This window comes from Saccopteryx leptura, chromosome 7 (genome assembly GCF_036850995.1).
Source record: "Saccopteryx leptura isolate mSacLep1 chromosome 7, mSacLep1_pri_phased_curated, whole genome shotgun sequence".
NCBI classification, from domain to species: domain Eukaryota; kingdom Metazoa; phylum Chordata; class Mammalia; order Chiroptera; family Emballonuridae; genus Saccopteryx; species Saccopteryx leptura.
Window position 1 is genome coordinate 64,649,885 of NC_089509.1, and position 14,504 is coordinate 64,664,388.

A 14,504-nucleotide genomic window follows, 5' to 3' on the forward strand; every position below is an offset into this window, starting at 1 on the left:
GTGCACCATGACTTTACGGACACATTGTACATGCTCTGTCTTGGCACCAGCATTATCTGACACAAAATTTCTTGCCAAGGCATGTTCCCTCCCACCCTCCCTCTCTCCCTCCCTTCCTCCTTCCTTCCCTCCTCCTTATTGTGTTGACATGGTTTCAAGTGTCCCACTCAATGTAACACCCTCTATACACTACATCGTGCCCCCCATACCCCATGCAAAGTTTCTTTACACCCTCATTTCCCCCCTTTGCCCCCTCCCCCTACTGCTACCCCCCTTTCCCTCTGGCTATTGCTACTGTCTTGTCTGTATGTATGTGTTCTGTATAGATGATTTTGGCTAATCCCTTCATCTTTGATCCTGTCCCCTCTTACCCCTTCCCTCTGACAGCTGTCTGGCACATTTATTTCTTTTCTCCTTTGAGAATGTTTAAAACATTTTTAACATAGTTCTGAGAGATATTCCCATATCCTCATTTGTTATTCTTATATATCCTCATGTATAAAATAAATTCTACACATTTATCAAAAACTTGATGGCATGCCAGTTTGTAATGTTCATTCATGACTAATGACAATATCATTGTGAAGTGAAATGGCATAGGGTATGACATAGAATAGAGAGACCTACAGAAAAGGAACTGGAAACCAAGGAATACCATGACATCAATTTAAAATCAAGACAGAAAGTTAGGGATGGTAGATATACAAGTCCACAGGAAGGAAGAGGAGTGGCACATTTATAATGATGTTTGAAGGAGTACAAGATCATTCTAGTATAGGCTGTATTATGCAGCTATAAAAGGCACAAAGTCTTTGGTCTGATCAAATAGAAATACAGTACTCCCACCAGAACAAATGCCTAGGCCAGACACTTGCACCAGAAAGTACAGAGGCCGTGTTGAGGCTCTCTGTGGGACAGAGCTCTACAACTTCTATTTTCCTGCATGCATACCAAAAGGAGACTCTTCAGTCCTATGGTTTTATGTTCTACTGCCCACCAGTAATGCTATGAAATGTATAAACATTGAAATGCTAATTCCTCAGTTCCTACTGAATATTTAAGGATATGTTGCATTTTGACATTTAAAACATTAAAAAATGGTTATTTACATATTTCTACATATTGCTAAGGTTAGAGTTGGGAAAAGTTTTGTAGATTTTGACCCAGGTGTCCTCTTATTTCCTGAAGGGGGAAAACTGCCCACTGGGACACAGTGGTCGATTTCATGGTGCTGCAACTCATGTTCACAGAATAAAGCAATAGGAAACACAATCATATTTCCTGAAAGTTAAATTTGAAAAATAGTCACGTTTATTCCAAAATTACATATATTGAGGAGATCAAAATATGTTCTCATGGGGAAAAATAGAAACTATAACTTGGAGAAAGTGACATTGTTTTATATATAAAGCACAATAAGTAGGTAAGAAAATTGAGAAAAATATGCTATAGTTCATCATGTTGATATACATTGTATTCTTTGGAAGAAATGAAGCCATCACCATCATGGTCGTTCTTCTTAAAAATATCTTCTAGAACTGCGTTCTGATAGGACTTGTCTCGTGGATTCTCATCTTTTTCAAAGTCCCTTTTCAGGTAATGGTCTATCTAAAGGACCAAAATCATATCTTATTAATAAGAAGACATCACAATACATTTCTGGTAACTTTGAGGAAATGTTTACATAAAGAAACTCATATGTAAGACTACCTATAAGTAATACAAAATTTTAAAATCTATTTGAGATGGTATTTTTTTAACTTTGGAAGCAATTTTCTGAAGAGAACCATATTCAGATTAACTTCCCCTGAGGTTATAGATGGTTAGGTACATATTCAAAGATTAATATCTGAATTGAATTTTGTTGCAGCTAAATGTTTTCCAATAATCTTTATTGTCTCTCAAATCTAGAAACTGTGACAATCTCTAATAATAATATCAAATAAAGAACAGGTATTCTGAAGTATTTCCTTTTCTCTATATAATACATTTCTCTAAGCAAAGACACATTATAAGCCCTGCCTAACATGGCAGCTTCTAGTCACAGATGACTATTAAATGTGGCTAAATCAATTTGAGATATGCTACATTAAGAGGAAAAAACAACAAATTTTGAAGATAAAATTACCTTGTTAATTTTTATATTTAACGCTGAAATAGTATTTTAGATGTACTGAGTTAAAACATCATTAAAATAAAAGTTTTAAAGAGGTGGCTCCTAAAATTTTAAAATTATATATGTGACTCAATTATATTTCCATTGAAAAGTGCTAGTATGTATAATTATTAAATGAATGCACAGTCATCTGGACATAATGTTCAGCAAGGATGGGCACTATTGAGGCACTTAACGTTGACCCTGAGTGGTTTGTAGCAATCCATGTCCTAAACTCAATCCAAAGCTGGTAGACTTTATTTTAGAAAGATCAATGGATCTTAATGAAGGAAATATCAACTGTTATCAAGTGGGGCTTTGGTCCTGTATGATGGAAATACATTTTTTTTCTTCCAGTTGAGCCTTAGAAACCCTATGTAGGTGTAAAGAATTTTAAATAGCCTCAAAATTTCCTCAGTACCTAAGTAAACTAATATATCTTCCTACTCAATACTGTTGACTCTCAAAATATACTTTTTTAATACATTGCAATGAAGAGGTACAAAAAGGCAGTGGGTAAGCACATGCCTTTAATTTTGCTGGCAGCGTTTAATTTACTAAAAATTCCCCTACTCTCTCACCTTACCCTCTCCTGTTGCCTTTTATTACTTAAGTGATAAGAGGTATACATGTTAGACTGCCTCCAAATGGGAGGGAGACAAGTGGGTTACTCAGGTAAAGCAAAAAAAATATATAGTCAGTGGGACTAAGTAAGTAAGGCACCAGGCTTCCACGAAACAAACATTAACCCTGACACATTCATGATGCAAGGTCCCTGGAAAAGGCAGGGTGGATTCACGGTTAAGAGCACAGCCGTGGGCCAGACTGCTGGGTTTGCAATCTGTTTTTGCCACTTAGAGCTGTCTAACTTTAAGCTAGTTACTTCACCTGTCTGGATGTCATTTGCTCCTATAAAATGGAGATGATAACAGTGTCTATATCATAAATTGTCAAGGAGATTAAGAGGGTTTATAATTATACATGAGACTGAGAAAGTGTGAAAAAAACTATTTCAACATTTTTATTAATCTCTCAATTCATATATAAGACTAACTGGGATGCAGAAACTAGGCTGCTGAACTCCTGTCCTGTTTACTACCTTTCCAGTCTACACAATTCAAATTCTTGCTAGCTTTTTTCATAATCTCATGAAATCCTTAAAATCCATGAGGTAGGAATCATTTGCTTTGTTAGAAATTCCTACAGTGCTGCTTGAAAGACATCTGCTTCTGCAGTCTAAGTGCTAGAAATGCCCCATGGAGATTAGCTTGGTATTTTAATGACACTTGTAGGGAGAGAAGAAATGAAACAATGACTCAGTTACAAGTTTTTTTCTTTTAATTACATCTTGCAGCTCACATTTTTATTTGTTTGTAACCAGCTCTCTTAAAAGCTAAATACTGTAATCAGCCCCTACTAGGTAGAAGTAAAAACATAATAGTTGTAGCAAGATGTATTTAAACTGTGATAAAAAAGTTAGTGTACACATGAAATCTGTTTGCATTACCTCGGTTTTAGAGAGTAGGCTGTCATTGTCTGTGTCTATCTGTTTAAATGTTTCAATGCTTCGTGGTCCTTTGGTCACAGCATATAGTTCAATTTCAAAAATCAGGGTTGCATCGGGTGGAATCTTGCCTTGTGCAAAAGTATAAATTTTCACAGTTTAACTTACATGAAGATAATATTCAAATATTTATTCACAAATAGCAATTATAGCATTATGATTATATTATATTTATTTTAAAATGCATTCTAAATTGTGTGTGTGTGTGTGTGTGTGAATGTGTATTTATTTATTTATTTAGGAAGAGAGGTGGAGAGGAGGGAATGGGAAGCATCAACTCGTAGTTGCTGCTCATATGTACCTTGACCGGGCAAGCCCAGAGATTTGAATAGGAGACCTCAGCATTCCAGGTCAATGCTTTATCCACTACGAGTCAGGCACATTCTAAATACCTTTTTTTTTTTTTCCCAGAGACAGAGAGAGAGTCAGAGAGAGGGATAGATAGGAACAGATAAGACAGGAATGGAGAGAGATGAGAAGCATCAATCATTACTTTTTTGTTGCGACACCTTAGTTGTTCATTGATTGCTTTCTCATATGGGCCTTGACCATGGGGCTACAGCAGACCAAGTAACCCCTTGCTCAAGCCAGTGACCTTGGGTCCAAGCTGGTGACCTCGGGGTCTTGAACCTGGGTCCTCCACATCCCAGTTCGACGCTCTATCAGTGGATAGAGCCTGGTCAGGCTTAAATACCTTTGAGGAATTTTTACTATAAGTTTTTAAACCAACTCAGGGGATCATTATTTCCTAATTAAATTAAAATAAATATAAATGTTGTAATTTTTATTAATACACCCAATCATTATACAGAAAAGAACTGGTGCAGAGAAGAAATGCACAGGCAGAAAAATCTCAAAGCATGTCTCAATAATCTTTTAGAAAAGATTTTGTAGTTATTTGGGAGCATAAATAAAACAAATATATTTGTCTCTCAAATTTGTATAGATGTAAAAAGAATAAGTACAATGATAATAAACCAGTAACAATTTTATGAAGAAATTTTTAAACACAACAAAAATTTTAAGTACACGTATTAAATTGAATAGTTCTCCTTAATCAAGTTAACCTAATAACTGATATCACACATGATTTTAGCAAGCTATTGGCTATTTCAGATGATCATTTAATAAAAATGACCTGTAGAAATGACTTGCTACAAGGCAGTGGGTGGCTTGTGTCACTGATATATTCCTAGAGTCTCTCAGCATGCCTGATTCTAGTCATGCAAATACTTGTTGAATGAATGACACCTATCCTTTAAAAATGGCTAATTTTGTTCTTTGAAGAAAATATATAATTTCTTTAATAAATATAGAGACATTTTGTTAAAGCGTTATATAATCCAAAGAGAAAAGAGTTTGAAAGTTATAGCAAAAGGAGAGAGGAGTCAGTCCTTTCCAAAGCCAGGACATACCTACCCATGCATCAAATAACTAAAATGTGACTATCCCAACCAAAGTAGCATATATTACCTGATTTTAGAGTAAAAGAGCTAGGGAGAGATTCAATGGTCACTTTTACAAAACCAGTTCTTATTCTGTCTAGTTATGATATTCTTATAACAGAAAAATAACTTCTGATAATTAAAAACAAATTAAAATTTCTTAAGAAAAAATATTACATGTTGAAGTTTCTGAACAATTCTATAAACAGAAAGTATTGCTTATTAAGTTTTATCTTGAAAAAAATATAGTATAAAGAAGAAAAATGTGCATTTGCTATAGACTTACTGTATTTAGAGAAGCAGGTCAAAGATAGAGGAGTTAATATAAAGAATCTATACATACCACATGTATTGTTAATTAAAGCTCTAACAAGTCACATGCATTTCAAGACATGCAGGGGTGGCTCTGTGACATGAGGCAAGGACATTACGCAGAAGAAAGATATCTTCAAGTACTACCTAAAACAAAGTTATAACTAATATTAGTTCTTAATAACAACTTATTTTAAAAAGCTAATTTGATCAAGAAGTTTTGTTAAGCAGTTACATATGTTCTACAACACAGCTTGTAAAATAATCTAATTCAACTTATTGTAGTGCTGGTAAACTAGCAGTTAATTATACTCTAAAAAACACACTATGTTTGGGCCTCAGTTTCCTTATGTGTAAAATGAAAGTGGTGGTGAAGTTACTAGTGAGATTATTTTTTTGTTATTGGAGACACTTCAAATACTATGAACGAACTTTAAGTGAAATTTCTCTATCTCTGCAGCAAGGGTTTGGTTTATTAATTGCTTAGGTAGCCTGAGTAGTTATTTATATCTAAGCATAAATTTGTTTACAGAAAGGATAAACTAGGTAGTCATTTGCCTTAAGGTAATGGGACCCAGGATGAGCACCAATTAATGAAGGCTGACAGAAGAGCAGGTGCAGTGCAGTAGGCAGACTACGGAGGCACCTGATGAGACAACACAAAAAAGGAAAATTCTGAAAATGAGATTAAAGAGACTGAAAGTAAACTTTCCTTGTTATCATTTCACCTAGAATTGGCTTCAACCTATAGCAACATTTTTAGGACAAGTATTGAATTCAATTTAACTTTTTAAAATTTTTTTATTTTTATTTTTTAGCGAGAGAGAGAGACAGGAAGAGGGGGGAGAGATGAGAAACATCAACTCATAGTTGCTTCACTTTAGTTGTTTTATTGATTATTTCTCATATGTGCCTTGACCGGGGTTTGGGGGGGTGAAAGCCAAGCCAGTAACCCCTTGCTCAAGCCAGTGACTTTGGGCTCAAGCTAGCAACCTTGAGCTTTAAGCAAGTGACCTTTGGGCTTAAGCCGGCTACCTTGGGATTGCGTAGATTATCCCACACTCCAGCTGGCAAGGCTGAGCTTAGGCCCAGCTTAAGCCAAAGAGCCCGCACTCTACCCAGCGTCCTCTGGGGTGGGGGTGGGGGGAGTTTGAACCAGGACCTTCAGCTTCCTGGGCTGTCACTGGATCCGTTGTGCCACCACTGGTTAGGCAATTTAAGTTTTTTTATCTCCAATTTTTTAATTCTTTCCTAGCTTCCTCTATAATTACAAACTGGATTTACAAATTATCATTCAGAGGGAGCTATTTTGTTGGGAACCAAATGATTGCTAAAAAGCATTGAAAATGAAGCTATATTTATCTGGAACTGTCTCAAGGAGTTTTAAATGTTAATGGGGCAGACTTGCACCATTACCCTCCCTCCAAGCCCGTCTGGAGCAGTGATCCCTTGTTCTTGCTGAGAAGAAAAGGTGAGGGGATCACTACTCTTAATGAGTAAACCAACAGCCTTAAATGAGAGCACATTTCAACAAAATATTTGGGAGTTAATGGCAATATCTTATCCTAAAAAATTAATTTTTAACTACTTTCATTTATACTAAATATTTCAAAGAGGTGGAGTTGCCAAGGGCTCTAAACAGAATGAAAGGCAAAGATTCTTTATCATCCTCACTCAGCAGTAGGAAGCAAAGACCCAATTGAGAATGCATGATCGAAACTGTCCCTCTGGCTGACTCCCATTTCCCCCCTTTTAAAATTTCTCTGTTTGTTCCACTTTTAATTTTAGCGGTTTTTAAATTTTGGAAAAATACATATACATAGTGAAAAAATTACTGTACAATATATTGTAGAGAAAAAATTTCACCCTTGATCCTCAGGCCTCCTTCTCAGGACCACTTAATGTCACTGGATGACTGTGTATCTTTCTCAGGACCACTTAACGTCACTGGATGACTGTGTATCTTTCCTAATAGTCTATATAGATACATGATGCTTATGTGAGATTTCCTCTCTCACATGTAAGCTCAATGAGGACAGGGAATTGTTTGTTTTATATACTGCTTTATGCTCATGCTTAGAAGAAAGCTGTGCATCAGCTTAATAAATATTCATAGCATAAATATGTTCTACCCCACTTTATTGTTAACATTATTAATAAATATGGTTTTACTTCATTCTCTTTATTGGCTGTACAGTAATCCATTTGCTAGACATACCATAATTTAACTGGTTTCCTATTGATGGATAATAAGATAGTTTCTTCTTTTACTACCAAAAAGACCGCAATGAACTTTCTTTTACCTTTGTGCACATTCCTGGAAATGGAACTATTAGGTTGGAGGACATGTGCATTTTAAATTTTGATAGAAATCACTAGAAAGTTTGAATGATTTACATTTCCAGCAATAATGCATGAGCCTACTGGTTTTTCCATACCTTTGCCAATTTTTATGTCTTTGCAGATTAGCAGAGACATAAAATGGTGTCTTATTTTTATTTTAATTTTTTAAATTATGAATAAAATTAAGTATTCTCATAAATTTAAAAGCAATTTTATTTTTTGTTAGTGGGCCACTTGTTTATAAACTTGTGTATTTCTAAAGTTAGGCCATTTTTATTATGTGTTATTAGGAGTCTTCATATGTATTGCAAACATTTTTCTTTTTAAATTGCTCTACCTAGGTTTTCAGATCTCACTTTAGATTTAAAAAAATAGGTAAGATATTGAAAGCAGCAGTTCAGCTCTTCTGCATTTCAAGGCATCTCCTGAATAATGTGACTGACATTATTCAGTGGAAATAGTGACTGTTTCAGATGTCCTTTTAACTATGGTTCAGTGCTGTCCTTTTACTCTAAAATTGTACTAGTTTCTTGAGGTTTAGAATTTGACTTTGGTACTGCTTACTGAAGGTTTGTGCTATATACATTTATGTTGAAAACGTAAACATTATGCTAAAAACAGAAAAATGACAAAGATAGAGCTTATAGAATATACTTGATCATTATGAGTGCTGCCACCATGTGGGAGGAAGAACTCTGGCTGGAGATTTGTATTCCCACAATAACTTTATATGTAAAAATGGGGGTGGCTGGACTGGATTAGATACAGCTAAAGTTTATTGTACGCTCTAGTTCCGTAATTATTTCCTCCATGACTTTAACTTTTTTAAGAGACTAAAAAAATTGTATTTATTTATTTATTTATTTATTTATTTATTTTTACAGGGACAGAGAGAGAGAGATCAGAGAGAGGGATAGACAGACAGGAACGGAGAGAGATGAGAAGCATCAATCATTAGTTTTCGTTGCAACACCTTAGTTGTTCATTGATTGCTTTCTCATATGTGCCTTGACCATGGGCCTTCAGCAGACCGAATAACCCCTTGCTTGAGCCAGCGACCTTGGCTCTAAGCTGGTGAGCTTTTTTTTTTTTTTTGCTCAAACCAGATGAGCCTGCGCTCAAGCTGGCGACCTCGGGGTCTCCAACCCAAGTCCTTCCGCATCCCAGTCTGACGCTTTGTCTACTGCGCCACCGCCTGGTCAGACAAGAGACTGAAAAATTTTTAATGAGAGAAAATACATATAAAATAAAATTTACCAGTATAGCCTGACCAGGCGGTAGCACAGTGGATACAGCGTCAGACTGGGACACGGAGGACCCAGGTTTGAGACCCAGAGGTTGCCAGCTTGAGCGTGGGCTCATCTGGTTTGAGCACAGCTCATCAGCTTGAACCCAAGGTCGCTGGCTTGAGCAAGGGATCACTCTCTCTGCTGACCCCTCCCATCCCCATTAGGGCAGGTATGAGAAAGCAATCAATGAACAACTAAGGTGTCTCAACAAAGAATTGATGCTTCTCATCTCTCTCCCTTCCTGTCTGTTTGTCCCTCTCTTTGTCTCTGTCTCTGTCAAACACATACAAAAAAATTACCAGTATAACCATTTTAAGTGTATACCTCAGTAAACAGTAAAGTATATTCATATTGTTGGGCAACTACTCTCCAGAAATATTTCAGCTTACGAAACTGAAACTCTATACCCATTAAACAATTCTCTATTCCACCCTCTCCCCAGGCTCTGGCAACCACCCTTCTCTTTGTCTCAATGAATTTAGCTATTCTAGGTACCTAATTAAAGTGGAATCACACAATATTTTTTTTGAAAAAAGTGAAATGTTAGTTTATTAGCATAATGTGCTTAAGGTTCATCCATGTTATAGCATGCGTCTGAATTTCTTTCCTTTTTAAAGCTGAATAATATTTCCATTGTATGTAAATATCACATTTTGTTCCTCCATTCATCTGTCAATGAACACTTGTGCTAGTTCTACTTTTTGGCTTTTGTGAATAGTGCTGCTATGAACATGGGCATAAAAATATCTCTTTGAGACCTTGTTTTCAATTGTTTTAGATATATACCCAGAAGTCTATGATTTATTTTTAAGTATAGCATAGAAACATAAATATTAAAACATCTTACCATAGCCTTCCTTTCCATATGCAAATGAAGGCGGTATTATTACTTTTCGCTTCTCTCCTGGGCACATGTTCATCATAGCAATGTCCAGGCCTTTTATGACTTGCCCAACACCAAGAACAAACCATTTAGGGTGGCCTTCATTTTGTGTCCGGCTATAATAGAAAGCAACAATTAGATTAGCTGATTTCAAGAAAAATGAAATCAAACCTTAAAATACAGCTAAGCATTTAGTTGTATTAAAATTGGAGTCCTCTCTTACCATCTTTCCCCCATACTAGTACCACTCATTCTTAACCCCCTGGTGGGGTGTTTGGCTCAAACTTACCATATAACAGCCAGAACAGGTATGATTTGTCCAAAGGTAGTCATTAGAAGTCATCCCATTTTCTTTTTTGTCACCTTTACAAAAACTATTCAACAGTTAACTTTTTAATGGGTCTCCTGCCCCTACTGAGCTGCATGACTTGTCCAAATGATACATTTAACCTCTCTGTGTTTGTTCTAAAAAACGATGGTGCAGGTTTAGCCTCAAAAAGTTATTTGAAAGGTATTTAAAATTTGTAACTTTCCTTATCATTAAATTTCTCTATTTTCCTCTAAATGGAAAGAACTAATTTTCCCCAATCCAATCTTTATAGGGTAATAGTACAGATGAAGAAAAGACATTCTCTCTCTGAGTAATAAACCATCAATTAAATCAAACTAAGCAGTAGTAGGATGAGTGGTCCGATGGCAGGACATAGGGCCCAGAAATGACTAGGGAAACTCATTGTGTCTTCTTGATACAGTTGGAAAGTGGCCCCCAGCCTGTAAATGCAGTGTTTCTGAAGGCCAGATAAAAATCCCTTAAACTGCCCTACCTAACGTTCTGTAAAGAGACTCCACCACAGCGGAGGAGAAGTGTGACCATCCTTACAGACAGTACCTTGACTTACTTCTGTAGGTCCCAAGGGTAGTGGGTAGTGGTCGGGTTTGTGTGTAGACATAATGTTTTTTTTTATAATTTCTTGGATCAACATTTTTTTTTTAATTTTTAATTTATTCATTTTAGAGAGGAGAGAAAGAGACAGAGATAGATGAGGGGAGGAGCTGGAAGCATCAACTCCCATATGTGCCTTGACCAGGCAAGCCCAGGGTTTCGAACCAGCAACCTCAGCATTTCCAAGTGGACGCTTCATCCACTGCGCCACCACAGGTCAGGCTTGGATCAACATTTTAAATAATTTAGAAATATTCGGTTTAATAGGTAACTTCTGCACCTAATATGATTTTCCCAGTGTAAATAAAAGGCGCAAGCCTTAAAAAGCAAGAACCAACCAACCAACCAACCAACCATCCAACCAATTAAGCTTCCGCTTGCTGGAGGGAGGCTAGATTTCGCGCATCAACTGAGCGCGAGAGCGGTTCGCTACATTTCCTACCTGCAGTAGAACTTTGAGCCGTCTTTGGCCAAGAAGCCGTCGTAATGGGCATTTAGCAGGTCTCCCTTCTTGCTTGGCCTAGAACAGTTTTCTGGACGATGCAAAACTTCTATTTTCACTTCCTCTGCGCGCTCCTCTTCCTTCTGTCCCTGAGCAGCAAAAATGCCCCACATGTAAAAGAAAACGATTAATCTGGGTAAGAAATGCATCATTTCTGGAGCCGGACCCAGATAACCACTGCGTTAGCGTGTCACTAGCGCGGGGTGGCCCCCAGGCAGCTCAGTTCGGACGCGTGGCAGGCATTATCTTACGACACAAAGGGCCGGGGCGGGGCGGGAACGCGCGAGGCCCCGCCCCGTCCCCGAGCTGTACGCTCAGCCGCGGAGTTTTGCCAGGTCTGGTACTCGGCGCTTTTGCTGGCTGTTCTCAGTTGCTAAGGCAACACTGCTCACTTGCACCGTTTCTCCTCGCTGAGTCTGCTTATTTTACAGCCGGTTTCCTCAGGGTTCAGTAGTAACGTTTGCGTTTCCTAAAACGAAACTGGCAAAAGACGACAGAAAACAAAGAGCCTAAGTTAGGATGTAGTAGTCGGAGAATATGGGCGTAAAGGGCTTCTCGTCATACCGGTAGAGAACTAGCGGGCATCGGTGGAGGCATCTTGGGGTGTGTCTGAGCTCCTTTTCAGGGTTGGAGTCGTGCACTAAGAGGCCCCAGGCTAAATAAGCTACACACAACCTGAAGACTACCTGGTCGCTAGTAAAGAGGGGCGCTGTCCCCCTCCCCCCGTCACTTTCCCAGGGAGAGTGGACTCCAGTGATTCTGAAGGGCAGCTGGTTTGCGTTACTTTCTCCCACCACTGGGGTCTATAGAAATGCAGGGGGAGAGGGGTGCGGAAAAGCTCTTGACAGTGTCGCTTTTCTTGTCGACTCTGCCAGATTGGTAATTATCCAGGTTACACGTGGAGAAAACGAGGTACAGTAGTCCCCTCTTACCTTCCTGCCTTCTTATCCAAGACCCCCAATGGATGCCTGAAAGCATACTAGGACTGAACCCTACATATAATATTTTTTCCTATAGTACAGCTATTTTCAACCTTTTCCACCTCATGGCACACATAAACTAATTACTAAAATTCTGCAGCATAAACACCAAAATATATATTTTTTGCTGATCTGACAATAAAAAGTTATAATTTTGATTCATTCCCAAGGGATGGCTATTGTGTTGTCTGTTGTCATTTTTTTTTTTTTTTTTTTTGACAATCAGAAGTCAGTGCCCCTGACTAGTCAGGTATTGCATGTTTTAAAATTTTTTGCAGCATACTGGCTGAAAATTGCTGCTATAATACCTATTATAAAGCTTAATAAATTAGTCACAGTGAGTGATTAACAACTAATAAATAAATAAAACAGTTAAACAGTAGGCTATAATAAAAGTTTATGGATGTGATTTCTCTCTCAAAATTTCTCATTGCTCTGTGCCACAGCATGGCTGTGCTGGTCAGAGGGATGATTCATGTTTTGGTGGGAGGGAGCAGGACAGCAGGAGATTTAATTAGGCTAGTCAGAGCAGGCATAACTGAAAAGTTAGGAATTGTTTGTTTCTGGAATTTTCCATTAATACTTTCAGACTGTGGTTGACTTCTGATAACTGAAACCTCAGAAAGCAAAAATTCAACTACTACTGAAAAGGTTTGGTATTGGGCATTTTTTCCCCAACCTCACAGCCAATAATAAATAGGCAGGAGGAATTTGAGGAAGTCTTACACAAAGTCAGCCTTACCCCTCAACATTTTAGAATGAAAAACTTTCAAACATACAGAAAAATTGAATTTCACTATACTATCAGCGTGGCCCTATACCTACCACTTGGATTCTATCATTTGACTATGTTTGATTTATTACATCAACTATCCATCTCTGTATCAACTCATCATCAATTCACCTTATTTCCAAGTGAATACCCAGAAAGGCTAAGGCCTAGATTAGGTTCAAGAAGGGGGATGTTATTCTACTTCAGTGATGCTAAGAAAAGCCGGAGCACTGAGCCTCCTATAATCTGCTTTGCTTAAAGCCTGCAAAATTCCACGAATCTGAAAATTGCCAATTCTTTGAGATGATGATCATTTTCAAACAGGATTTTTTAAGATCATAAAAGCTAAGGAAAAGATCCCATTTTTAGAATAAAATGAACTCCGAAGTTTGACTCCATGTTTTATATTCTTTTTTTTTTTTTCAGAGACAGAGAGAGGGATGGAGAGATGAGAAGCATCAATTATTAGTTTTTCGTTGCGCATTGTGACACCTTAGTTGTTCATTGATTGCTTTCTCATATGTGCCTTGACCGTGGGCCTTCAGCAGACCGAGTAACCCCTTGCTTGAGCCAGCGACCTTGGGTCCAAGCTGGCGAGCTTTGTTCCAGCCAGATGAGCGCGCGCTCAAGTCCGGGTGCACTCAAGTCGGCAACCTTGGGGTCTCGAACCTGGGTCCTCCGCATCCACCGCCTGGTCAGGCCATGTTCTATATTCTAAATGAAGTTGTGGATCTCAAAGGTTAATTGTTGACTTGATGACAATTCCTTGGGGTCCCTGGCTAATTCTTGGCGGGTCTCAGTGGCAAACTGCCTTCCGGGGACATAGTTAGTTGGGATCCCTGAATGTGAGGACAGAAGGAAAATAAATAGAAGTCTGTTATTTTATTGGGGAGGGGAGTAACCCCCCCCCCCCAAGAAACCCCCAAAATAAAAAAACAAAAACAGCCACCAGAAACAACCTGAGGCTCAGTGATAGCCTGAGCGGCCTAGAAGTCACTGCCCACGGGACAAGTGCTCAGAGAGTGCAAACTCGGCTGGGCCCGGGTCCGAGGTCGCTAGTTCTGGGCCCGGGGCTTCGGCCCCTGGGGAGGGTTGGGCGGCCTTCGGCGGCCGGGGGGCGAATGCGAAGCCAGCCGAGGGCCTAAGGGAAGACGAGGCGGAGCCCGGCGCCCCGCGCCCGAGTCTGGCGGCGGACGGAGCGGCCGCCTCGCGCCCCCGGGGCAGCTGCAGGCCGCGCCCGCTCCTCCAGCCGCGCCGCCGGGGAGGGGTTTCCCGGGCCTCGCAGGCCCCTTTCAACCAGGAAGTGAAAGCGACGT

The 14,504-nt window shown here is 38.8% G+C and overlaps 1 protein-coding gene across 1 annotated transcript; it reads right to left on the minus strand.

The window, feature by feature from the left end:
* Window positions 1–289: 289 nt before the first annotated feature.
* On the minus strand, window positions 290–11,702 carry FKBP7 (FKBP prolyl isomerase 7). The gene is made up of 4 exons (XM_066346264.1): window positions 11,377–11,702; window positions 9,956–10,107; window positions 3,663–3,790; window positions 290–1,608 (listed from the first exon to the last, which is right to left on the minus strand). Exons 1-4 carry the CDS (start codon window positions 11,586–11,588, stop codon window positions 1,447–1,449), a joined length of 654 nt encoding a protein of 217 aa, XP_066202361.1. The 5' UTR covers window positions 11,589–11,702; the 3' UTR covers window positions 290–1,446.
* Between the last annotated feature and the right edge of the window lie 2,802 nt (window positions 11,703–14,504).